At 41.0% G+C, this 26,865-nt stretch overlaps 1 protein-coding gene across 2 annotated transcripts; it reads right to left on the bottom strand.

Annotated features, from left to right (window-relative positions):
- Nucleotides 1-235: 235 nt before the first annotated feature.
- Nucleotides 236-25,072, bottom strand: DAB2 (DAB adaptor protein 2). Of its 2 annotated transcripts, XM_039566597.1 has the most exons (15): nucleotides 24,879-25,072; nucleotides 12,766-12,892; nucleotides 11,446-11,585; nucleotides 10,709-10,807; nucleotides 10,277-10,408; nucleotides 8,221-8,304; nucleotides 7,959-7,982; nucleotides 7,638-7,685; nucleotides 7,398-7,460; nucleotides 5,960-6,589; nucleotides 4,990-5,143; nucleotides 3,883-4,410; nucleotides 3,333-3,424; nucleotides 2,384-2,447; nucleotides 236-1,653 (listed from the first exon to the last, which is right to left on the bottom strand). In XM_039566597.1, the coding sequence occupies exons 2-14, from the start codon at nucleotides 12,857-12,859 to the stop codon at nucleotides 2,385-2,387; spliced, it is 2,151 nt and encodes a 716-aa protein (XP_039422531.1). In that variant the 5' UTR covers nucleotides 12,860-12,892; nucleotides 24,879-25,072; the 3' UTR covers nucleotides 236-1,653; nucleotide 2,384. The 2 variants fall into 2 exon arrangements, with proteins under 2 accessions (XP_039422531.1, XP_039422532.1); XM_039566598.1 differs by lacking the exon at nucleotides 7,959-7,982.
- Between the last annotated feature and the right edge of the window lie 1,793 nt (nucleotides 25,073-26,865).

The raw sequence follows: 26,865 nt of genomic DNA, 5'->3' as shown, positions 1-26,865 counted from the left end.
GAGCAGTCTAAGGGACAAAGTTCTAGTGACAGTTTTTACTAAATCAGTTGGAGATTTTATTTTTTAATATGGCACAGCATTTTTCGAACAGGTCCAATGCAAGAATGACACTTTGCCGTCAGACATCTACAGAACCTGTGAGGAATGATTCTTAGCATGCTTTGATTTGAACTCCTAATTTCAACTAGACCACAAGATTGAGTTACAGAGGACAGAATCAACAGCCACACTGATGTTCATTTGGTATGAAGAGTTGCTTCTTTTTAATGTCATTAAGTAACAGATACTACAGTTTTGTGTAACATCAATAAGTTTCTACATTTCCAGTTTGAGACAAATACTTAAATTTGTGATTTCATTTTTTAATTTTTTTTTTTGCATTACAGAAAGTGCAAGAAAAGTTTGTATACAAGACTAATTGCATGACTGGCTGAACTAGCTACTAAGGCTGTATTCAAGTTGACTTAGCTCTCCAGTTTAGCAACAGCTTAGGCATTTGATTTAACAATAACATTTCAAGTTTATACTTAGCATTAACAGAAAAACTTCTGACACATCAGTCATCACCACTGGCCAAGAATGCTGTTACAGGCAGTTCTAACTGGTTCAAAAATCTGTTAGTAAAGAGGCTCTTGAGAAAAGGCATGCTTTTCAAGAGATAGAGTACTACCTCAAATAAATGGCACAGAGGTGGTGCAGCTGTTCACAAGGAGCCTAGGCATGGAGTGAAGCCATTATGGTGTTTTTGTTTTCTAACATGCTGGAAACATACCCCACCACACCATGTGACAACTCAAACTGAGCACATCAGGGATTCACTGAGATATAAGCAAGAACCTTACCTGCTTGTTCCACTTGTCTGCCAAGCCACCTTAATAAAAAAGTAATCCTAGTAGATTTCCCTCCCTGAAAAATGCCATATTAGCACCAAGACAACAGTTAGTGTCCACAACTACCTAAATGTTCTGCAAGAAGTTTTTCAGCTTACAGTGTAGGCCTCTAGTACTCAGGGCGTCAGCAGTGCTGTTACAGACCCCGCAGTCCCTTAATGACACATTTATGGCAGAATGATACTTTTACTTTTAGTTAAATAGACTAATATTAGATTCTTTTCCTCTACACAGTTATATTTTTGTGGCTTAGAGACCAAGTCATCTGTCCAGTCACCAATTAGAACTGAGTAGCATCCACTTAACTTTACAACTGGCTGCTGCTGTCATAACGGGCAACTGACCTAGTTGTTTAAGGTATGGAGTTTTAGCTACTAATTCAATCCCCTTGTGCAAAGGCAACACTTCTTCCCTAGGTACATTAAGTTCCTCTATTTTGGGACAGTAAGTGCTGTGTAAAGGGAAATAGTACAAGACACATTACTCAGTGCTGCCAGAGGAGTGCAAAGAACTAAAGTAAAGGTAACATCCACCAATTTGAATTTGGGTTTTCAGCGTGAGTCAATATCCCCATTTGCTTTGCCCTGAATTATCATCTTCACAGCATGTTCTTTGAGGGTCCATGCTTCAATCCACCTGGATATATTTTAGATTGCAGACATCATGAAACAACAGCAAGAATAGCAGACAGCAAAGTGAAACACGTAGAAAAATCACGTTGAGAAGAGGTCCAGTTATTCCGTTTGTCCTTTTCTGATTATGCCTAGTATGATGGAAAGGAATTAGTGTTAGGATGGTTCTAAGTTATGGCTTTATTGCTTAAACAGAGCCACTGAGAACAAAACTACAGCCATAAATACCAACACTTGTCTTCTGTCAGAAGCTAGACAGTATTTCAGTGGAAGACTTAATGGTATTACAGAAGAAGATTTTATGGATCAACAGATCCTGCTCTCCAGTCAATGGTAGGAAATTTTTAATTACATTAGTTTTTAGCAATAAAAGCTCTTATAACAGCTTTTGATTAAAAATCAGAGTAAGACCATTACTCTAGTTTTGCTCCAATTTTCCCAGAGTCCGTAATTGCAACTGTTGAGGTGATTAGACTTCAGAAAGCTGTATGCTGTAGATAGGGCGCTCTATGCTAACAGTCTCCCACAGATATCTGAAGGTATTGAAGTCAGCTCCTCTGTGTTCTGCAGCACATTAGTTTTCCTCAAGGAAAGGAAATCTAGATCCTATTGTGGGCTTGAGATTTAAGTCTGGGGAAGAATAAAGGCTCTAAGTAAGTGAAGCTGGCTAGGCTTAGACAGAATGCAGCTATGTACAAGTCTGATACAAGTACTATAGCAGAAGTTCTTTCAAGCACTGTTTGCCATACTTTAGAGAGCATTAGTGTTAAGCTACTGCAGTTTTTAGCTATCTCTTTACCAAATATTTCCTCAATAAATTTCAGAGGATAAAGTCGGTTGGTTTATTAGTGGAAGACTTACCTTATGCAAACGGATTGCCAAAATTATCACCAAAAGGACCAGAAGGTGATTTCTGGGATTCTTTCTAAGGAAAGAGAGATATGCTGTTAGTGGATTTCCAGTTTTCACCAGATTTGCTCTGCATGGCTCTATGAGAGTAGCTCTATGAGCTAGTCCCCTGTTCCAAAGAGCTGGAGAGAATACTTCAGAACTCCTGCTAAATATGCATTTACTGTACTGCTTCAACAAAAGAAGGGGGCTCTAAGCTGTGCTAGCAGTTATGCTAGTCCAAGGAAAGGTATTTTTCAGAAAACCATGTTTGCTGCTGAACACTCATTTGGAGCCAGTGGAGTCATGATAAGATATCTTTAAGTCAAATGCTAGAAGTCTTAAGTCAGCAGTCTGGAACTGGTCCAGAATTTCCACTGAGGGCTTCAAATGCTGTCTCCCACATGCAGTGATCTGGTGAAGCCACTTTTTCCCCCCCCAGAGTCCTTGAACATGGAACCTCCCATTTGTTCAGCTAGAGAGCTTCACGATCCACAATGCTCAGTCTGCTCTAAAGAGGGTTATGTATAACCAAAGTGGAATATTTCTGCAGCTATATTATTTGATACTCTTTTGTAGACCGTCCCAGTACTTAAGAACTTCCTGCTAGTCTTTGCAGCTTGGGAAACTGGTTGTGAAGCCAAGCCAAATAATAATGCTTTTGTTAGCCTTCTTGTAACAAATACCCTCTGCTATATTACATATTAGCCTCAAAGAGGCAAAGGGTTTTTGTTGTATGGCCTCTAAAGCCAGGACTAAGCTACTACTCAAACATAGGCACCACAGTTATTAAGGAGAAAGAAAGATTTTTGATGGATTTTTTGTGATGGTGATGTCATTTGGGGGGGGTTTGATGGATTCTTCTTTTTTTGTTTGTGTTTCAGTTTTTTTGTTTGTTCGGGTTTTTTTTTTTACTACTTACAGATGAAGGATTGAAAGGGTCTGTTTTATCTTGACTTTCAAACAGGCCATCAGCTGGCAGTGCACTTAGTCGAGGAACAGGCTTTGGTGGTTCTAAAAAAGAGACATACTGCTGTATCACTTAACAGCTTTAACAAGAGCTCAGGTCTGCCTATATAGCAACACCACAGCTCATCTAATTAGAAACACAAAAATCTTACATGGAAGTTGCTTGGAGTGACTTTGAGCCACAATTTTAACTCTTGCTTTTCCCTCACTAACCTTAAGCTGGATGGAAATTCTAACGTTGTACAGACTTAAGTTTGCCCCATTCTAATCAAGTCATTTAGGCACTAGGTGTCAGTGTTTAGCCACTGACTGATCAAGAAGGCTGATCAAGGTTTCAATTTATTACTTGAGATAGCCCTTCAACCCCCTACTTCACTAGCCGTCAAAAATGTTACCAGTCATTTTGGCAGACAGCTTGCTACCTTCCATTTCATCATGATCTGTACTATCTTTGGAAATGCCTACTTTACTACTAAAGCAAAGACTGAAAACTCCAGAAGCACCTGAAAGGTTTTGCTGTTCTCCTCTTCTCGCTGGGACTGCAGGTGGCTTTGTCAGCTGGAAGTCTTTGAACATTTCCTTGACATCCTTCATTTCTTTATCCCCAAGTGGATCCAGAGCAATGAATGCATCACTTTCTTTCTTGGACAGCTCCTTCTGCGGTGTAGTTCTGGGTGGTGGCTGAGGTGGGCTGGCTGTTGTTGACACAGAGGGCAGCGCAGAGGCTGTATGAGCTGCTAGTGTTGGAGATGTGAACACATTGCTCTGGAAGGGATTTACAGCACTGGTTGGCTGTGCCCAAGAACTAGGTGGAACTTGTGCTGGCTGTGACCAGAGACCAGAAGATTGAGTGGGTGTGGCACCAAAAGATGCAGATTGGTTCCAGCCTGACACTGCTTGAGTACCAAAGGCAAGTGGTTGAGTAAATCCTGGAGACTGAGCAGGCATCATAGACCCATGAAAGACGGATGTAGCCTGAGTGAAGGAAACTGTCTGTGGGGTCCATGGTGATGAAGTTACTGGCAAGCCACCTGTGGGGAGATTGTTGTTACACAGACTTCAGTCATCTGAAGACCACAAAAAGGAGTGTATCAATTCCACAAAGGGTACCAGCAAAAGATATTAATGTACTGTTTGCAAAAATGTCTTGGTTTGCACTTACAAATCAAAACATTTGGGGGTGGGAGAAAGGGTTTAATTTTTTACTTTCCTGCATTTCAGTGCTGCAAGGACAAAATTGAGGTTGTTGTAAGGGAAGGAGGAACATACTCAGCTCTAGCACAGAAGTGACAGGTGGATTTGCCATATAGTTACTTCTGTTTAAATGATTGTTAAGAAACTGTTACTCTGACCTCACAAGTTGTGCTTGGCTCACTTGAGCCTTGTGTACCTGAAGCAGCAATCTGCTGCAGAGTTAAAGCAAAAAAGCCCTGATCCAGTTAAGTGTACAGAGTTTAGCCCTCTATTCACAGGACTTAATAGTTTAGGGCAAACAGCACATGGATTAAAGGGTATAGCACTACACAGGAAGTACAGGAAAACTAGGATCTGCGTTTTGGTGTTAGCAGGTATCTTGGAGTGGAACAAGACCTTGACTTTTGTAAACTAACCTAGACCAGCCAATGGAGATGCTGTGGTAGAACTTGTTTTGAAGAGGTTCAGTGGACTAGTTGGTAGAGCTCCTGCTTGTGCCCCTGAGCTCAAGCTAAGGCTCTCCGTAGATGGCACAAAGAAATCTGAGCTGAATAAGTCATTCGATGCGGTCTAGAAAGAAAAAGAAATTTATGAGATGCCATGGCAGAACAAATGCTAGCATGATCAGGGCTCCCTGGTCCAGAGCTAGAAGATTTTTTCATCTAAAGAGGAGGAGAGTTTTGATGTATCATTTAGAGTATAAGAGCTTCAAACATCATCCTTTTTTTCATGCCTATGGAGATACATGGCATTAAATAGGTAAAATATGTAGCAGTCACAAGTCAACAGCAGAAGAGCAGGACTTAAAATGAGTGAATTACTTGCTATCACAGTGAGCTTCCCTCTGCATCCCACCCGTTTAGACACTACTGCTTAGTCTGCAGTAATGCCCATGGTTGTGGCAAGGCCAGCAGAGTTTTGCATAATTTGCGTACAAGACAAATCTGATCGAGAGCCACCTTGTGCCTAATCAGGCAAGTCATTGGAATTGCCTTCAGTAGGCAAATACTGAGAAACCACATGGGTTTCTGTAAGCTAGTACTAGTATCTTATTGGTATGAAACCACAGATTGATGGGCACACTGCTATCTGGCATTATATCAAGTGTTAATATGCATAGCGGCATACTTACCAGACCTTTACAGGAGTATGGCAGCATTAAAGAAGAGAGTACAGAATTTAGTGACCATAACTACTATGAAGCATTCACAGATATTAGAAGGTACCATAGCTGCAGAAAGGTTAGAGTAAGCAGGGCAGGCAGAAGTAGATGTGTTGTGAATCTAGGTAGCCAGTTATACAGTAATAAGAAGGAAAAGCTTCCTTCACCCAGCTTCTCCAAGTAAAATAATGAGTATCACCATAAATTACTTGAACACTGTTCACCTTGACAGATCTCCTTCCTCTTCCTGGCTTGGTATTCTGTGGTGGTGGGCTAATTGTTATAGACTCATGTGGCATGAATTGGATATTGTTTTCAGATTCCAGCTTTACTCCATTCTGCAGAGATAATCCTTTGGAAGCACCTTCCACAAACAGGTTTGCTGGGACTTCAAGAAAACCATTCCGTTCTCTTTCTGGTATCACATTGGAAATTCTTGCTGCAGGTGACTTACTCTCAAGTGGCCACTGGCATGTTAGTGCTTCTTGTTTGCCAGTTCTGTTAGAAATCTGGTCAAACTGTTTATCAAAGTAGTCAATCTCACCATTTAATGCACCATTACCCACTGGTGTCAAGGTACTCAGACTTTTCTTCTGATCAGATATTAGAGAATCAAATGAAGATGGTGCAGATTGGGCTGGCTGTGTGAAAGGATCATCACTGAAAGGATCTGGATTAGGTGTGGGAAAGAAGCTGAGACTGGTAGAGAAAGAACTCTCAGGCAAGAAGGGTGTCTGTGCCTTTGGTTGTGGAAGAGAGGCTGTGATGCCATTCAAGAAGAGATCCTCTTTTGGAAAGGTTTGTTTGGTCTCAATTTCAGAATTAAAATCCACTAACAGAATCTCTTTAGCTTCCTATTTTTTCAGAGAGAAAAATTAAGTTAGTTATTTGTAGATTTTGGTGCACAGTGAAAAAGCTCAAGGAAAATAGCTGCAAGAGATCCTAGTATCCAATACATTATACCAGTAAATATTCAAAATCACACAGGCAAGCACTGCTGTCTATAGTCAAATTACAGTTACTTGGTTTCTGAAACTCAATTATAAAACATCTGTTTCCAGATCCCATAGTTAAATATCAGATCCTAGTTCTTCTATCTAGTGGCTGTAGAGTCAGTAAGAACTAAATACACCTAGGCTTTCACTTGAGTCAAGCCCCTGTTTGAGTTCTAGTCCTTAGTTTTGTCAAGTTGTGAAATCACACTGCCTTAGTATGACTTCAAGTTGCAGTCTCAGCTTCAGAGTAACACTGGAGAACTACTTTCCAGTGGAAGATAACACGTTAATTCTCCACCAAGCATGCAGGAGAAGGGTAAGACTTGGTCACTGTCTGGGTTGACAGCATCAATTGCATCATGGCTGATGGTGGCTTATAGTGCCAGATTTAAAATGACAGGATTTTTGGGATCATACTGAACTATGACAAGGTTTATGCACACTTTTGTGCACTTAGGCCAAATTTTGAGCTAGAGCTACTAGAATGACATTAGTAGAATTAAGTACTAGAATGATGTCTAGTGATTAAGTGGGTACTCCTACAGCCCTACCCCACTAGTACACTGATGACTGCTAGACAGATGTCTCAGTAAAAAATGTATTTATTACTAGGACTAAATTTGCTTTCAAAGAAAAAGCCAAGGCAGCTAAGCTAGACTCTACTTACTGTGGGACTGCTCATATCAGGAGGTGTTGACATATCCCCAAACAAGTCCATCTGGTCAACTCCCTTGAAGCCAGAAATATTGAAAGAATTGATATCTGTTAGAGCCCTCACAAGAAAAAGAATCAATCATTATGCAGATTTACTGTAAAAAGTCTATAAACAGTGCATTTCCTATACAAATGGAAACAATCAGTTATGAACTCCGTAATGGCATCAACAAAGTTTTAAAATTTAACCTACCAGTTTCATTTTGTCAGCTTGATCAGCAGGCGGTGCTTCACCACCATTCTGTAATAGATGGATAACAGTTTCAGAAATAATTGGAATTTAAAAATTTGCCTTAAGCAAGGGACTTGCAGGCTTTAAAAAACAAGTGATGGAAAAGGGAAGCATGAGAGAGATCACTACTCAGTATTAATTCCATAGACCCCTTTTATTTCCATTTCAATGTAATTGGGCATCTGACATTGCCTTCATAAAGCTGGCAGCATAAAGAAAGTCAAAGTCAGGTGTGGTGCAGCAGCATGCCTAATCAAGAGAGGCTGAGTGGGAGTAACCTACCTCAGTCTTACTTGCTTCTTCACTCTAAAGAAAAAAGAAGACTTTTAATATCTAAACATCACGTAGAATGTCAAAAGCCTCTCACTTTGGAGGAGCTTACTAGACCTAGGCAATCAGACAGCTGGCACAACTGCCAACCAATAGCTTCCAGTGTTCCTGGATTTAGGCAGAGCTCAGTGTCAAGTCTTACAAGAGCCCAAAACTCAGCCAAAGTTGAAATAAGCTTTATGCAAAGTCATGCAGTTTCTGTATTTTTACTCACCTTTTTCTTTTCTTCTTCTTCCTTCTTCTTCATATTATATATTAGTTGGAAGAGGTCCTTAAGATCAGAAACCAGAGGCTCAGCCTGGAAAAGAATGTAGTTTTTAGGCCGTGTACTACTTTTACTTGGACTTCTACTGCTGCTATCTGTGCAACAAGCCAAATATTCATAAATGGTGCAAGTCTTAGGTTGAGATAACAGGAAAAGCAAGAGTATAAAGACCTGTTTAGTCTTCATACAAGATTCTGCTTATGCAGGATCCAAGGAGAACGGAACACAACCAGTGTAGAACTGTTAACTTTACAGGAAAAATGGCTGTACACAAATTTGTGCTAACCTGTTCTGTTTTTGCTAAAAAAACTAGTAGCAATACTACTTAAGTGCATGGCAAGTCCTAGAAGTGCAAAATTTATCCAAGCCTTCTGGTAGTCTCCTGAGAAGAAAAGCATTTTGCATTTGTCTATTTTCTACCAACTCCAGCGCTGGAGAAAGCTTCTATAAATAATACTACTTTTATTTTAAGCAGTATACAAATAGCAAATGAGCAAGGCACCTCAAATGTGTAAAGCAGAGACCAGCTTTAAATGGGATGACAGTTTAATGTGAATTAGAAAGGCATGGCATGCCCTGCACATACATTAACAAGAATCTTTTTGCTGAGATGGTGGCAAGTTCAGCTACACTGCTTTGGAACACTTGTGTTGGGCATACAGCAGCTGTGTCAACATCTAAAGTAGAACAAGTCCCCTTCTTCAGCCACTACCTTTGGCTCAAGCAGAGAATCCTTTGAATAGATCTCACTGTTTGTACCTGATAACTATCCTTTCCTAATCACAGGGTTTAGAAATGCAGCTGCAGAAAGAGCCATTTCAAGAACTACTGACTTTAGCTAGGAGTACAGCTGCAGCAGACTAGAGCTGCAAAAGGCCTTACTTCTAAGCTAGGTAAGTTTATGTCAAAAATAATCAGCAGCAAGTCAAGAGCTGTCTAAAGCCCGGCTGAGCTTAGAAGCTGGCAAGCAGCACCCCATGGTGAACTGAGGGAATAGACTCCAGGGTACATACAAAAGGCTTTTGTGCTTAATCTGCAATTCCACTGAAACCAAAACAATTATTGATCAGAATGCTGACAAACTGATTAAACAAACTTAGAAGGGAGTCTTATAGCTGTTACTGAAGTAGTAACATGCTCCAACAAGGAGTCCCACTCAGTCCCACCTGTAGTGGGTCCAAAGCTGCCAACAGGTTCTCTGGGAGGGCAGGCAGGAATGGGTAAAAGAAATTTCTAGCTTTGAAGTCTGGGCTTATCAAGTCATTATAGCGGCTATTATAAAATCATTATAAAGATGAGTTGATGAACAATAAATACCTAACTTCAGGTTGTTTGTGAAGCTCCATAATTCTCAGCAGTATTTTTAAGTAGCTTGTTTCCAGTTTTGCTGACATACAAATTCCCCTCAGAGAGGCTAACCTTGCACACAGGATTTCTGCATGGGAGGAACCTATCAAGGAAGGATCAGAATCCCTCCCACAAGTTAAGGTTAGGAGGTCCTAGGAGGACTAGACCTGTCATTTACAAGCCCCAGAATCATCAGAATCATCATTGCAATTAAATAAGTGATTTCCCTGCTGCACAAAGCAAAGCATCACATGAACTAGACAAATGTAGTTCTAGATTCCTGTTAATTTTGAGTGACGCTCTGGCTACGTAAGAAATTGTACTCTCGCAGTGGGAAACCTGTGATAATGGCTCTGTTCATCTCACTAATGACTTTCATGGTATATAGACAAGTTAAGCATTGTTAATCATAGTAACCAAGACAATACTTGAGTGCTTTTATTCTGGACTACAAAGAAACTGTACAAGTGAGAAGCCAGTGTTTTTTACACAGTAAATTCCTACTGTCCTTCTTTCAATAAAGTCTGTCCATGCATGCTGGTATTCCCCATAAGAATTTTGTAGGATTACCAGCAAAACACTACACCTTTATCACATGTTAAATGTTTATACAACAGCCTTATCCACAGCACATAAAAAAAAAGTATCTGATCCATACCTGTTGGGCTGTTTTTATGGCAAAAAATTGGTGCTGGCCTTCTCCTCCACATATATAGCCAAAGGCACGATTGTCTGTTACATCCCGAGCAATAAAGGAGATTTTGTTTACTGGATGCTCATGCTCTATGACCTGGAATTGGGAAAAAAAAACTATTGGTTTAAATTGCTGGAAACATAATAGCTGCCATTCTCTGTAGTTAGAATGATTGAGACTGTTAAAAAGCTTCAGTCAAAACCTCAGATTTATCAGCCTTTGACTAAGCACAATAGGACATAGCTGTCTTTTTGCCAGGAGTCTTCAACATTGCAAACATTTCACAAGCCAATTTATTTATGTGGAAGTGGGGTATGGTGCCATGAAGGAATCTAGTTCAGATTGGTCTAACTTCTAGGTGCCTCGCTAGCTTTAAGAAAATACGTTATATCTTACCCCAGTTTTCTCGTCTATTATCTTGATACCAGAGAGGGAAATGTTTACCCAGATCTTCTGTTTGTGTTGACCCTGGGAGCGGGCTGCTGCTGCCATTCCCTAAAGAGAATGAATGTCAAAGTATTGATAAGACTTCTGTTGGATTGAGCTTTAATTTTTCTTTGCAACATATGACTGCTTAGGTGTAAAGTGATACCACAGAACTAGACTGTTTGCTCTGTAAATGTTTTAGAGCTTTAAAACTGATTTTAGTTCACAAAACTGCTGCAGTAGCAGTATCCTTACCTGCTTTTTCAGCCTGATTGAAGGTATGTGAGTGTTCTGTACTACAGAAGTAGTAGTCTTTGTTGCTGCAGGGATTAATTTATTTTTTGGTTTATCTGTATCACTTGGTGTCACCATTGACACAGGATGCCAACTTGTGCTTTTAGGTCAGTGTTAAATTGCACAGCAATCCCCCCTTCCCTTCCAAACCCCAAGCTCATAATTTATGACGAAATTCATATTGCTGGCATTCATACTGGATGCCTACAGACCCAAAGGAATGTTCCCAAACTTTTTGAGAAATGTCCTTTGAGCCAGAGATTACATCTTAGGAAGTAATATCCATCTAGACAGTGCTGTTAGCATCTATATTACCATTAAGCTGTATTTGAAGTTTTGCCAAAGTGACTATTTGATTTGCTTTTTGAGGGCTAACCAGAGATTGTTCCTTACATGACAGCTCAAGCCCTTACCTTCAGCTTCATCATTGAATCCTGACTCATTTTGTCTCCTCTTGCCTCGGGAACATCATCTATGCCAATCAGTTTAGCCTTGTATTTTACACCGTCACCTTTGAATCTAGCCAAGAGGGATTCATCTGTCTTTTCTGGCCCTGGAGACAGAGAAGAGGTTTCGTGGGTCTGTTTGTTTGTTGAGGTTACTTTTTTGTTTGGGTGAGTTGGGTTTTGTTTGTTTGTTTTGTTTTTCATTTTGTTTGTTTTTTTTTTTTAAAGATAGAAATGGCTATTTTGCTGATTTGTTATCTTTAAAAAAATGTACACCATGTAAGTACATATTAGAACTGTCCCTTGAGTACAGCTGACTAATAATCCATGTGGACTGCAAGACAGTTACTCCTTCAAAGTCACAGTACGTGCAGAATGTGGCCTCAGTTCAAGGAATGGAGCCCAGTGCTTAAGATCTGGGGGCTTCAGAATGATTGTTCACCACATAAAAGACTAAAATATTGATAAGCAATAGCCAAGTAAATACCGGTGCTAAGAAAAAACACCATGCAGAAATGGTACTTCCCATGGCCATACAGGGTTTTCAATAAAGCCTTTATGTCTTATCCCTGTGTTCTAATGTGGGCAGATCTCTTCTTGCTGTGCAAAAATAATCTCCCAGTTCCCAACTAGAACCTGCTATCAGCACCATCATTTCTACAACAAGTCCTGGTACTCTTGTCCTTCTAATAGTTTGGTATTTTAGCTAATTTTTTATTTCTGCTGTTCCTGCTACTAGGAGCTGCTTGCTTTTCTTCTCTGCATGCTCAACACAGTTGAGTAAGTATGTACCTAGGTATGTATTTTTATTTGAGGTAATCATTTTTACATGATCTAATCTATCAAAAAATCTATTCTCTAATATACAATAATTCTCATGGAATGAGTTTTCTAGCTTCCCTGGACTAGAATCTGTATCCAGGACAAAAATCCTTCTCTAGAGGGTGGGGAGGAGTCATGTTAAAGTTCAGACTAACAGCTACCACCATGGTCCAGGGTCTGGTCACCTCAGGAGGCTCTCATTTCTCTGGGCCCTTGCTAACTTGTCAGGCTGAGCAAACAACTTATTTAACAAGTGGAACTGAGAGCTTTAGAACTTAAGGCTAGAAAAAAATCCTTTAAAAGCCTACCTTCTGGTTAAGTTTATTATACTAGCATATTTACTCACTCTTCTAGTCAGCTGGAAAACTCAGTTATTTTAGCAGTAGCGGGTAGGTGATCTTAGGCAAATGCAAAAGATTCAGGACATGGAATAAAGGAGGTGTTCAAGTGGTAAGCATTTCTTACCTTTCTTTTTTTCCTTCTTTGAAGATTGTGGCTTTGGTGGAGCCTGTTGTTCAGGCGGGCTGTTGGTAGCAGTAGTTTCAGCTTCAGTAGACATGATGGGATGGTGGCCAGTTTTGTTTGCTGTAGGCTTAAAAATCCAAGTAATTGTTAGAAGATGGACATTATATTTTACCTTGAAGAAGAACTATCCTTATTGGAGCTGTTAGTCCATGTCAGTTCTGCTGAACGCTGATGCCTGATAAAGCCTGAAAGCATAAGGAGTGATCATATGGTGAGTCTGACTCAGAGCTGGGCTACAGAGAGCATGAAGTTATGGCCAGCAGGTGATGAACACTCACCTCAGTAATACCTAAGCAGTAGGTCACACTGATCTACATCAGTGGGCAAAACCAACATGTTTTAACCTGTCAATCTTTAGCTTCTTTTTGCCTTTTAAGGCTATTTATAGAACCTCAGATATTTTGCTCTATTCTCATTCAGCACTGCCAGCTGCATCTCTAAAGTAGAAGAGAACACAAGAAGCATTTGCTAGGATCTGTTCCAAATGCCCATGAAGATGACACCAAAACACCCAAAAGATGCCAGTATATATTTTTTGTGTTTCTATAACCAGCAAAAGTCTGACGTTATACCACCCAACAGGTAAAACCAAATAATTTCCTTAGGCTGCAGACAGACTGTTCCAGTAAAAACACAACAGAACCTCAAGCCAAACCCCCCACACGCTTGTCTCAACAGTAATCAAGTAACCTTCAGATTTTCAAAAACCTGCAATTGGACAAGAAATTATGGCTGTTTAGGACTTAACTCTATGCCATGCGCCCTTTTTGCTTCTGAGACTCAAATTTAAAAAATAATCTACAGTCACCATGTTTAGTTCCAACATAGCTGAAGCATTCACTCTCACCAAGCAGAGGTACTCAGAGCAGCTTTATAGAGTGATGAAGATCTGTACCCAGCTAGAAAAAACCGGACGTTCACATCTGCTACAGAAACCATTCTATCAATCTTCTGTCTGGGATATTGCAATGGCTGCAGTTAGCCCCTTGAATTTTAGGATAACGAAGTCAAGAAATTGTTTAGGTGATTAAATAATTGGGCTCCCCTCTAATTCCCCCTACATCCAGGTAAACTGCCACAGATAAAGCCACCCCTTTTATCCAGTATTTGAGACATACTGTGTGTGTAGATAAAAGTGCTGAAGCATTGAATAACCCCTTGCATTAGAAGTTTGTTATTCTCAATAGCCAATTCCTCATTTGCCTTAGTAATAGCTGATGCTTTATGCATTACTTGAAATTTACTTTCAGGGTTTTGCTCTCATTTCTGCTTTCTCTTTGTCCCTCAGTTTAATGATAAGTCACGAGCTGGAATGACTTAACCAGCTTGCCACTAACTGAGTAATGGATATCAGTTCTTAACTAATTCTTAACTTAGGAAGAACAAAAATTCCTAGATCTTAAAGAGAGAATTTCACCCTAAAAGCCTCCATTTCCATTTACCAGCAGGAAGGCCTTTAGGATACTAGCTGCTAATCAAAGCAAAATTTGATCTAGCTGCTTACCAGATGGTTTGTGAATTCCATTTAGCATTGGTCAAGTAAATCAACAGAGTTAAGAGTGCTCAAATACGAAAGAACTGTCAGCTATACCTTTTCTCCTCTGTAAGCAACTTACCTGGCCACAGTTAGGCAACATTTGATGCAAGGGAACAAAGGTGTTGCTGTGAAAGTTTCAAGTGGTTCTGAGTAGAAATAGATGTCGGAGGAAGAGTTTGTTTAGCAAGCCATGGTTATTTAAGAAATTTTATCACTGAAAGAGTGGCTTGTGCATCCATTCTGACAAAAGATCAAGGGGAAAATTATTAAGCCAAGAGGGAACTTGCAGGATACTTGCAACAGTGCTAAAATAGGTTGTGCCTATTGAAATCCACAATTTAGTCAGATAAAAGGAAGTCAACTGAATTCTTCTTTTAGAGTAGCTAAGCTACTTTGCCTGATAGTATAGTTTTGGGTGGAGATAGCTTTTAGACATAAGCATAAGGAGCCCCTCCCTTTATCAAGTCCTTCAGAAATAATGAAGAAGGAAAGAGTTAAGGTTGGATCATTAGTTGAACACCCACCCTGATATGGAAGATTACTGTTGAGAAAATAGAAGGAAAAGGCCCAGAAGAGAGAAGGAAGACTTGCTCTCAAGAAGCTAAGTTATAGTTTTAGGACATTCTGCCCAGTTCCATGCTGGAGAAAGAAATAAGAACCTCAGGGGACTGAGTCCTGCCTGTCAGTGATCCTTCTTCTAATTAGTAGAGCTACACTAAGCTCTGGTTTTATACAACTTGTATCACATGTTGAAGTAAAATTAAGAGGCAATAAAAAGTAAATAACTTAAGAAGGAGCAAATATTCACAAGCAAGACCTCACTTTGGCAACTCTAAAATGGTCAATATCTATATGTACAGCTGCCATCTTTAAACTCAAAGCATCTCTGGTCATCACTGCCATCTGCCTCCATTGTATGGAAGTCAGACCACTTAATTTTATAGAATCAGACAGCAAAAAAACCCACAGTGGAGGAAGATGGGCAGGGATGCATACAAGTCTGGCTGAACCTTTGCAAATGCCCCATCTTACTATGAAAAAGCTTATTCTTAGTGCTAGCAGTGCAATTCTAGGTTAGTGAGGGCCTTCTGGCCACTTTACAGGGCCCACTCTCATATTTGAGATGTGGCAAAACTTATGTCCCCTGGTGAGGTTTCACAGTACATGATGGTTATTTATCATACCTTTGGAGAACCTGATGTCTCTGAGAATCACCTCAGAAACAAGAGAATGAGTGAAAGTAAGAATGCAATGACAGACAAAGGCAACCTTAATAGCTGTTTGTATTTTAAATAACTAGCTCTTGATACCTGAGTTAAGCCACATGTCTTGCACAAAATTGCCTCAGGCTTCACCTTAAAGTTTCACTGGGGTGGGGGTCAACATGTAGCTTAAGCTAGCAGCAATCTCTTTTGCTCAATATAAAAGAGTCTCAACCAGATATGGATTCTGTGCTTTACACTCAAGCTAAAGCTCTGCAAGGTCTTCATCATACTTAAGTTTGTGTTATCTTCATGGAAAGTGCAGGTGTGCTTTACATGCAAGTAACTAAAATAAAGTTAAAATCTGTTTGTTGCTTGGAGGCTTCCTTTCACAGTACTCAGCCTCTTAGAATTTCCTTACTCCAGCTGCAGGTGTAAGGCAGCAAGACTAGAATTGTTCTCTTACACTTTAATTTTGAGTTTGTCTCAAAAGAGTCAGCCAGCAGGCATGGCAGGGTTAGAGATGCATGTGCTTTTATGCAAGGGTGCAAGGACAGTCATGCCTTCAGATATACTGGCATAGTAAAAAGAGCAAGGTCATTCCCCCAGCAACTATGTCATCACTTAGTTTAAATGTCCAATGTTGAATCTTGTCCATGTAGATCCATTGGTATCACCACACCTTAATTACTCACTATGCAGTTGTATGGCCCATCTTCATTACTGTGCTAAATGCACTGTTTCAAAAATCTAAAGACGACAGATTTAGAGATGCTGCCACCTTGGGAGAAGTGCACCAAACTCTGCCTGTATTAACAGATACACATTGCACACATTTTGCTCACCCACTTTTCAATTTACTCCAGAAAGGGCTTGCAAAGAGACCACTAGTAGTATCTTCTTCCTTTCCTTTAGGGACTATCCTGTGAAGAGCAGATAGATACCAATGACTCCTCAGACAAACACCATGTCAGGCCCTCAACACACCGGCCTTGAAGTACAACTTGCTACCTACTGTCACAAGCCTGACTACTCTCCATTCAAGCAATGTAACTAATTTCTACACATTTGCCTTAGGAAAGTTCAGTCTTTTAGCTTTTGGCATACTGTGCTCTTGGTGTCTTCTCTGAACTCTCTGCAGGGAAGGCTGTCAGTAATGACAAGTCATCCCTGAAATACCTGTTTCTTAGCAAGACTTGGAAGAACGTACTGAACAATTTTGTTGAGCAACGTTTCATTTCCCTTAGAGATACTTCTACAGATATCTTTTATTTGAGCAGGGGGTGGCAACATGATAGATACCCTTAATGATTATGGTTTTGTCCTGTACACAATTGAGAATCTTCATTATGGCTGTAGTCTGTCATGGGATTAAGGACTGAACAGAATCCTCACAAACAGACCTGCTTTCCCCCCCCCAGCAGACAAAGATAAATGTCTCAAAGTTGATGAGAAATTATCTGAGAAGAGGTTAGTGACACCCAAAAAGTCAGAGGCAGATAAGCTAAACATCTGCTCAGCAGCTTAATACTTTGTCTTCTTCACAGCCTGTGCTCCTTCTTTGTCCCTACAAGTACACGATTCAGCTTAAACAGCTATTGCATGTAAATATTAACCTTGAATTAGAATCTGCAAGGCCGAGAGAGGACAAGAGAAGCTTTTACTGCCAAGTGAAATATAGCCTGTTAGGATGAAGTAGTAACAGGAAGCACAGCAACAGTTCAACTGGTGAACATGTGTCTGAGACAGGTTGCTTCCTCCCCCACTGTTCTTGAAGAATTAGTCAGGTTCTTCTGGTTAGAAAGTTGTATTAGTGAATTCAAGACTTTCATTTTCAAGCTAAGGAAATAGAATATAGGCTAAACAACAATTTACACAATACGCAAGAGTCAAAGTTGCAAAGCTAGATAGTCTGTTATCAGTAAATTATCTTGGCTGGCAGCCTTCCGCTCATGTCAGGAGTATAATACTGCATTTGTGTGAACCCCTGTAGGACTGACTGACATTTACATCTAACAACTCCCCATCTGATTATCATATTTTCTGCTCAGTTCCTGATTCAGTGGTAGTAGCCTTGAGAAGCCCTAAGCATGCATTAATAAATCAAAAATATGAACGTGCTAATCAGACTTTTGGTTTTTAAACACGATCATTCATGCTGAGGAGTCAAATAAAATATAATCTTAAATGTTTTCTTTCATTAGTAGAACACCCATTGCTCTAGTATCTGGCAGTGTCCAAGGAGTTCAAGTTGAATAAACCTTCTGTAACATGACACAAGATTATAATGATTTAGATGGAACATTCCAGATGCTGGTTCTGATGCAAGCACTGACATTGGTCTGTTTTCTCTGTTCAAACAATCACACTATTCTATTACAAACCAGCATATCCAGCAAATATTATCCATGAGAAGTAACAGCGTTACCTACACGTAGGTTATACATGATGTGTTCACACTTACACATAACAAGTACCTGCTTGAAGGCAAGTGGTAGAAGAAATTTCATAGACAGCTTGGGAACTATTCACCTCCACTTTTAGCCATGTCTGGAATGCAAGAGCAGCATTACTTGTCAGAAAGATGACTGAACACATACTTTTATACTGCAGAGTCTAACCAAAGGTCCTGTGGTTGGTCTTGTAAGAGAGACAACTGAAAAGGTTTTTAAACTACGCTGCCTGGCAAGTGCAGCTATCTGTCATTCCCAAAATTCAGTAAGGTCTAGATTAGCAATGCATCCATCACTCAGCTCAAAAACCCTGTTTAACTGTCCTACTTAGGCTGTAGATTGGTAGAAATATGATTTGTGTTCGAGAGATTATTTGCTTGATATCCTGACTTTAGTTAAACCAGGCGCTTACCTGTTGGACCAAGTATTTCTAGAATAACAGGATTTGACTTTTGGGAACTTCTGTGCAACTTGATTTTTAGGCCCTGTTTTATGTTTTGTCTTCTTACCCAACAGGTGGATTGATACTGTTGAGATAATAAAGGCAGACTTACACCAAGGACTTCATCTGTCAATGTGAATACCAGTTTGGAATAAACTACAACAGTACTTACATACTGCAGCATGTGGAACATAGTCCAGCTGTCTTCATCATATATAACCAGTAAAGAGAAACAGGGAAGGGTGACCTTCATCTGCTTAGTAGGATAGAAGTACAGAGTTTGACACATCAGGGAATACCTCCCTCATTCTTCTCCCTTCCCTAGTACCACCTACAAAGTAGGTAAAAGTCTTAGTACACTGCTGAGCCCTGTCAGCTACAGATGTTGGCATGTACCATTGCTGGTGCAGGATCATGCCTGTGAAACCACACAGACATCTCACCGTTCAGCCATGCCAACTGCTATTTCATCAGCTGAACAGAACGGTCTGTTCTCATCACATCAGTCTCCTCGGAACCTCTTGGTTTTTAGCAAGAACACAGAAATTCAAACTTAGTTCCCGAAAGTGTTTTCTACACACTTGAATCACAGCCAAGAGAAAATCACTAAGTTAGCAGCTGGGACTGAACAGGTCACACAGTTCAAGTGGTGCAATTGGATTGGTACTTTTTGTCATTCTACTATGCTTTTAAGCACATGATTTCTGATAATTAGTTACTTGTCAACCCAGCTACCACAGTAGCTCTATTTTGGATTTTTCTGCCACTTGTCATGGAAATAAATATATCTTTTGCAGGAAGATTACAACAGAGGGCTCAGGAGAAGTAGTGACCGGTTTAAATAAGCTGTACCTGATGAATAACTTGGAACATATAAATTAATGAGTGAAAAGCATTTAATGAGCTAGTGCTGTCTGGTTCCCTGAAAACCTGATGACAAGATGAAGGAAACTAGCACTGTCATAGTCTATTTGATAGGGTTATTTTTCAGCCAGGAACTTCAGTGTCCAAAGAGAGTATCCAGATATCTAGTTAGTCCACCTCAGATTATGAGTTGTTCCAGGAATAAGACAGCATGTTGCAACAAGTCTTGAGAGCAGCCTTTCCAATCTCTGTTCATCAGCTATGCTAACCTATTTGTGAATTTCTTGAATTAAGAAATCCCTTCACTTTTACTATCAGCAATACCAACACCTGAACTCCAGATTCTTCCTTTAGAAAGAAATTGAAAGGGCATACTGGGATACCTTTTTTGATAGAGAGCTATTACTTTGGTAATAGACTGATTAGATTATATATTTGCATTATCTGCACAAATTTTCTTCCTATCAGCCTTCAAGAAAAACTAAGAGACCACTCCTCTATACCTCTCTCCAGTTTCCAGTTCTGAAGCCTTGTAAATTAATGGCACCTGAGCCAGAACTCCGCTGTCTGATCTAGATATTGCTAAGGAAAGCGTCAGCTGCCCACAGGATGGGGAATCTCAACCAATATGGCTGCAGTGCCTACAGCTCAACTTTCTATCAATATTCCTTGTTGAGACTCATAGGATATACCAAACAACAAGGAAGCAAAGCAGTTGTTATTCAAGGCAGCTAGTGTTTACTCAGATGCAACTGAGTTTGAACTGAACAACAAATCAAACACTTAATTTCCAACTGTACTCCTAAGGCCCTCCTGCCTAGAGGGCCTGTTTCTGATCTTCTTGCTTGTTAGTATAGTAAAGGACTTTTGCCAATAACCATGCTTTTCACCCCTCCTTCTCCGAGCAGAAACTTGACACATATTGAAGCTGTTATCATAGGTTATTTCAGCTGCATACAGTTAATTGTCCACTGCTGGAACGGTTATCTTTCTTTGCAGTTTGGGTATATGCAAGCTGTACTGAGGGAGATTGCATATGTTCTCCAGAGTTTACACTGAACTGTGTTTTCTACCTGTTCACAAATTTATCTGTGTGACAAATAGGATTTTCCTGTATTATTGTAGCATTCACACAGCCTAAACCCATGTAATCCTGGCCACATTGTTGAATACTGCAGTTTGCTTACCCAGCCTGGTTATGCCATGAGCAGCCAAAAGTCTATCATTAAACATTCATTTCAGCAGTAATTGAAGAACACTCCACCTACCCCCCAGATACTCTGCCTCCAATACACAAATTGTTGTAGCAGTTACTGTCACAGGAGTCATTCCATACTGCGTCTTGTAAGAGATGCAAATTATGTTCATTATGTATTCTGAGATGACTGAAGAAAATTCTGGTCGCAGAGCCTACTTGCTATAGGCTCTTCTACAGCAGATCCAGTCTTGTTAGTTATTATGAAGCATACTGCTTAATATAGGGATTACTCTTGCCCTCAAGATGTTATTATCAAGGCCCCCAGCTCTCCTTGTATATGCAGCAAAAAAGGCAATGAATAACTACACAAGACTCAAATTTTAAAAGGTGGTATAGAAAGACCTATACCAGAGGTTAGAAAGGATTAACCAGGATTTTCAGAGTTCCACTACAGCTACCACAGTAGATGTCCTACTGGACAGCTAGTAAAGTTTCATAGATGACTGTTCTACAGCATTTCCCTATCAGGGATTGTAGTTACACCTATTAGAGGAAGTTTGCACTATTGTTCCTAAATCCAGACTATAAAGCAATTTTCACCAGGTTGTCTCTAACTTCCCATCTCTATGATGATCTTGATAGCATATTATAGGGATGCCCCCATCCCTCAGAAGCATACAAGGAGAAGTGTCAGATCTAGTGTTTACCTTCCATCAACCAGGGTAGCCGTTGTTTGCAGACAGATCTGTGATTCAAGCTACTAGAAAACTAATCCTTACTCATACAGTGACCTTTGTGCCTTGCCTCAAAGCACAAATGGCCACGTTCTGACAGGGCACAGAAGAGATCTGTAAGGTAGAAAAACAGGTTGCAGAGTTAAAACTACATCCTTAGTGCTCCCAGCTTCTTTTTTCCCCCCTCCTAAGAGGAAAGTTTCATCCATAGGCATTTTAGCCACAGGACAGGTATATTAAAGTTGTGTGGCACAGCAGCATTAGGATTTGCATAGACTTTGCTGGAGGTGCAATTTCCTAGCTGACATTGTCATGAAGCCTCTTGACTGTCAAGAGGAAGGTCCATTATCTTGTCTCTCAGACCTACTTTTTCTGGTTAAGAGATAATCCTCATCTTACTGCTTAAGGATGCAACATGAACTGACAGAACAGCAGGAAATTCACCTCCAAGGCCAATAATCTGTCCTTAACTGGCCCTGCAGTGTCTGAGCTTTTAGATTTAAGGGGACATGCACCAGCTATGAAGCTGTATTAAAGACTTTTAAAACTAATTTAAAAATCATACAGATAATTAGGGGTAAAAAGCTGCAGGGCATTTCATCTGAGACACTTCATCCTTGAGCACTCCAGAGCATATGCAAGGCACAGTCTTTCAGGTGTGGGGAGACTAGGATGGTCTATGTCTCCATCAGCCAGAGCTGAGAAGACCTGGATGGGAGAAGATGCTTTGTTCAGCACTCAACTGCCCACCTTGTAAAAACAAGGTAATCCTGTTGAAACTGGTACCTCTTGTTTATTGACTAGGCCTGACACTGTGCTTCATTCAGCATCTTTATAACCTTGAGACCCCTGAACCCAGGCACAGCCTCAGAATCAGGTATCTAATGCCAGTTTTTCTTCTCAGTTACAATCCTTAGACACCTTATTCTACTTGATCTCTTTAACACAACCCCAAGTTGTACTTCTGTGGAGTCCATGCTGAGGTAGTGAGTAGTGGCTTATGCCTGTGTTTCACAGCAGAAACTCATTAAGACCTCTTAGCAATCCCCCATCCCTGTGGTATCATTTTGATTCTACTAACAATCCATTAGTCTACATGCAAGATCTAAGTTTTTTCTCCAAAATCCCTGCAGATTACAAGTTACATTCATGCTTCTTCATCATTTCTTTTGACAGAATCTAGCCAGTAAGCAGAATTTGCATCAGCACTATTTCAAGATCAAGCTGGCTTTCTCTAGATGTGGAATTTACTGCTTTGTACAGGCAAATTAATGCTTCTGTAATGGTTTGTTGCTAATGCATGTTGCTATCCTTGCTAAATAAAGTCCACAAGCATTCCCAAGAACAGGGTTAACCCAGCTGGTCACACAAATTTCCTAGAAGTGTGACATTTGCTAGGAAAGGCGAGCATCAATAGGAGAAAAATCAGCAGGTTTGGCAACAATACCCAACAACTACAGTATATTGGCACACTTTTACATCTTATCTCAAGCTATGGCTTTTCTCCTTTGATTTTTAAGCATCCACACTGGATTCACCCTTCCTTGACATTAAGTACACTTATTTGCTTTCCCACAGAGACAGAAACCTACCCTTTCCATATATTATATTCACCTGCTTAGAGTGTTTGTTCTCATATGTGCTTGTGAAATAAAGGCCTTAAGCAAGAAGTTTATGAAGTGTATCTATAGCAGCTACTGATCTGCAGTGTGCAAGTAACTTAACAAGTAATACTCTTCTCGGTGAGAAAATAGATTTTGTACTGGAGCTATATAGACATACTTGGCACCACTGTAGAAGGTATATGGTAGATTAGACAATCATCTTTACCTTCACAAAAGGAAACTGATACCAGATACATAAAGCTTGAAGGACTCAGCATTCACTCCCTTTTACACTGACCTTTCCTATGCACCAAATCACGAGGTTTGCTAGTAAAGCCTCTGTTCTGATGACTCACCTGATATTAATTTAGTACTCTCATCCTCCTTACCATTGCTACCATTTGGTTGTCCTCCTTCCAATGCAAGCTTACTATTCATAAAAATTTCTCCTTCAGCCTTGATCACATCCTCACACAATCCAGGGCACTTTGAAAAGCTGATTATGTCTCAAGACTCATTGCGCTGGATGCTACTGCAGTGATTCTTTGAACAGATGTGGTGGATGACTTCCTCAGACAATCCTCAGCTGGAAAGATTTTCTTTGGATTACCATTCACATCTCCAGTTAGCCTCACTTACCTCCTGGAAGGTCCTAGTGGAAGCTGACCCGAAGACCTGCTAGCATTATAATTGCCTAGCAGGTCATTATCAGACACAATAACATCCTTTCACTTTAATATTGCCTGTCAAGCCTTCACAGCAAACTAGAATACACAACTTCATAATTAATTTTCTTGAACTGAATCTGCATCTTTAATTTTGTCTACACAGGTGTTGCCATCCCAGAGCATACCTATGCCTATTCTTTAACATACAGTGGGCAAATCTAAGCCTACATACTCTCAGATTTGGTTAATTTTGGGCAGCCCTGTTTGTGGAAGTTACAGAAGACTTCTGAAGAAAAAAATGTACCCTTTGAAGGCAAACTAGCTTAATTAAGAGAAAACTTTAAAAATTTCTGACCCTCAAAATAATAAAATCATCAGCCTTACCAGTGAATTTGTAGTAAGCTTTTGAGTAATCAGTCTCAACATTTTTGCAAGGTAAAAGCTCTGTTACAGAGAAGTCCAGCTGAAGAAGTGTGGCTATGTTGGCAACACCTGCATTTATCTTATGGCTCACTGCACTGGCACCATTCCAACATTAAGTGTCACCATATGATAGACATTAGACTTCATGTATCATCATTAGTAAGTTTCTCTCTCAAGGCAGACTAATTCCAGATAATCGTCAACATCTACAGCTATCCCGGATTACCCCAGACCAAAACAGCATGCAGAAATTCACTGGCAGACAGGGGAGTGCTCACAAGGATACTCCATCCAAAACCAGAACAAAACCCTACTCTTGCTTCACAGCATCCTAACGTGTGCTGATCATTGTCTCTGCTATTAGAGAGATTCTTTCATATTAGTTATTTATCATAACTAATTGGTTATAGGAAATAGGAAAATCAGTGTTTATATAGTTAATCTATTTCATGATTTTAACCCCATCCTCTCCACACAGAAAACCGAAAATGTGCGTTTATATTGCTTTGCCGTCGTGCTTCCTCCGGTCGTCCGCCTCGCCTCGCCGGAGCCAGAGGCGGGCGGCTTCCACCCCACCTCAGCCGGGACACGATCCCCGCAGCCCGGCTCGGGCAGTGCCGCGACCCCCGCGGGACCGGGGCCACCCCAGCGCCGCCGCCTCCCGGCGCAGCGCGGCCCCCGCGGCGCCTCTCGCCCGCGGCTGCGGGAGCAGCGCTGAGCGAGCCGAGCCCGGCCCGGCACACACAGCCCCTCCGGCGCCCCATCCGTGTCAGCGCCCACCCCACAGGGGTACCCCGCGCCCCGCCGCAGGCACCGACTATCAGGTCGTCGTGGATAAAGCTCCTTCCCCCGGTGACAGCTCCTGCACCCCCGCATCACCCCTTCCCAGGCTGCGCGAGAGCCGAGCCCCGCTCGCAAAGCTCCTTACAGGCTAGATCCGTGCCGCTCCGTGCATGATCCGGTGATCGCAGCCCGTAGCCTGGCTGGGACCGGGGCCCCGGTTAAATATTGGGTTGCACTCTCGCCTTCAGATTAGTTAGCCACTCACAGCGAGCGATATGGTTTTAATCAGATGCTGGCAGCTGAGGACTACCCAGGAATGCGCTGTGATGTTTTTGCTGCTTGGTCTTGGCTACTCCCCCTCAACGTGTCGGTGCTTACAACTTTAACCCCTTGCGAGCCGCCGCTCCGGCCGCTGCTGCGGGGGCGGGAGGGAGCTGTGACCCGGACCCCCCTCTCACGGGGGGTCGGAGCCCCCCGAGGGACGCGCGGGGAGGGAAGTGGGTTGGGAGACAGCTGGACCCTGCGGGGCACGGAATCGTGTGGCGCCCACAAATCGCAGGGCACAGGTATTTCTCTCTCTCCGACGGCAACGGGCTTGGCACGCTCTTCTAGAAAACGGGTCCCCTTCATGCGGCTGCATGAACGTGGGTGCGGTGATGGTGTTGAAAATTCCAAGCCCAAACCAGCAGCTTTTGTTTGTTTGTTTGTTTGTTTGTTTTTTGGTTTCCTAAACTACCAAACCCAAATACCTGAGTAACTCTCTCCATCCGCCGTCTCCCCAAATGTGTGACCAGCCGAACCAAAATACTGGGTCAGTGCAATTCAGTTTATGGGTCACATCCAGACCTGACCTTTGTACTTCCCACTCATCTTTATTCAAACAGCTATCATGTTTTTTTTTTTTCCCCAGAGTAGGTAGTACAGCTGTTTTCCACCTTGTATGAAGGAACCTCTGATAAAAAAATCGTATTTTTGTCCTTGCAGCAGAATGTTTTTTTGGGTTTTTTTTCAAGGCTAGCTTATCTTTTGATTTTTCAGAACAGTGCAAAATATTTCTGTTCGAAACTGTGCATCTTGCTCTGCACCAATACCCAATTAAAAAATAAAAAGAATTTAAAAAATTTATAGATGTTTGGAAGTGTTCAAAAGAGGGAAATATTTAACACAAACATATTTTACCACCGGGAAGTTCAAGGCTCAAAACTGGTGGATGCATTTGGCAATCATCCTCATCCAAAGCTACTAAATGATGCATTTCTAGATACGGCATAGTATTCTTTTTTCGTGAATAGCAAAAGGATGGTATTCCTCCCTGTGCCTGAGGTGCCTAGGAGCTGATAGCTGTGTCTCACTTGTCTGTATCTGCTTTTCATTTGAGAAGTGCTAATGTAACCAAAAAGGACAGGAGAAACGTCTTTTTTTTTACACGAGCCTACTGTTCACGGAAGGAAATGCATGCCGCGTAAGTAAGGAGATTTTGCTACAATTAACAGGTTTCTGGCTACACATGCGTCGGTGTTTGCAGGATTAGATCTGAATTCCTTGGGACACAGTTATATTCATGTTTAACAATGTTGGTTTTGTACAGCTGGCACTGCACCGTACATTGTTTGGAACAACTTGTGCTAAACACCCACCAGCAGGACTGGAGCTTCTTGGTCCTGGGGCACTGTGTATTTTAAAGAATAATCCTTAGCTCAGCGTCCTTTATGAGTCACACAGGCTGCCTGACATGAAGGTTGACATTGTGCCTAGTTTAAACATGGTGCAGTAACAAAGCAACTTCTATGAAACAGGCCAGCCTGGAGCTGGCATAAGCAGGATTATCATCTGTTTTTGCCCAAACTAACCCCTGGCACATTTCACCAAAATACTTTTGACTAGTCACACTAATGATTGCAAATATGATTTGTACTATTTGTTGTTGAATTTGGAAGAGAGGAAAATGCTTTTCATTTGCTAAAAATGAGCAGTTTAAGAGCCCTTTTGAGGGGCAATGAAATTACATCTAGTACAGAAATGGCGTGAGGTCCTTCAATATGCACCAGCACTTGGGACATCACTAACAACACCACAGGAAACCTTTTTTTTTTTAAACTGAAAAGTGGTTAATAACTAACTTGAAAAATTAC

The sequence above is a fragment of the Corvus cornix genome, chromosome Z (genome assembly GCF_000738735.6).
Source record: "Corvus cornix cornix isolate S_Up_H32 chromosome Z, ASM73873v5, whole genome shotgun sequence".
Taxonomy (NCBI): domain Eukaryota; kingdom Metazoa; phylum Chordata; class Aves; order Passeriformes; family Corvidae; genus Corvus; species Corvus cornix.
Note: the sequence above shows the minus strand (reverse complement) of the source record. Positions and strands in the feature narration are given on the sequence as shown.

Excerpts from the sequence above, each read along its gene's own strand:
- DAB2 (XM_039566597.1), bottom strand. The coding sequence starts at position 12,859 with ATGTCTACTGAAGCTGAAACTACTGCTACCAACAGCCCGCCTGAACAA. Across the intron at positions 7,983-8,220 it reads AAGAAGAAGAAAAGAAAAAG|AGTGAAGAAGCAAGTAAGAC; the intron begins GTGAGTAAAAAT and ends TTTTTTCTTTAG. Across the intron at positions 5,144-5,959 it reads GAGGAAGGAGATCTGTCAAG|ACCGCATCGAATGACTTATT; the intron begins GTGAACAGTGTT and ends TTTTCTTTCTAG.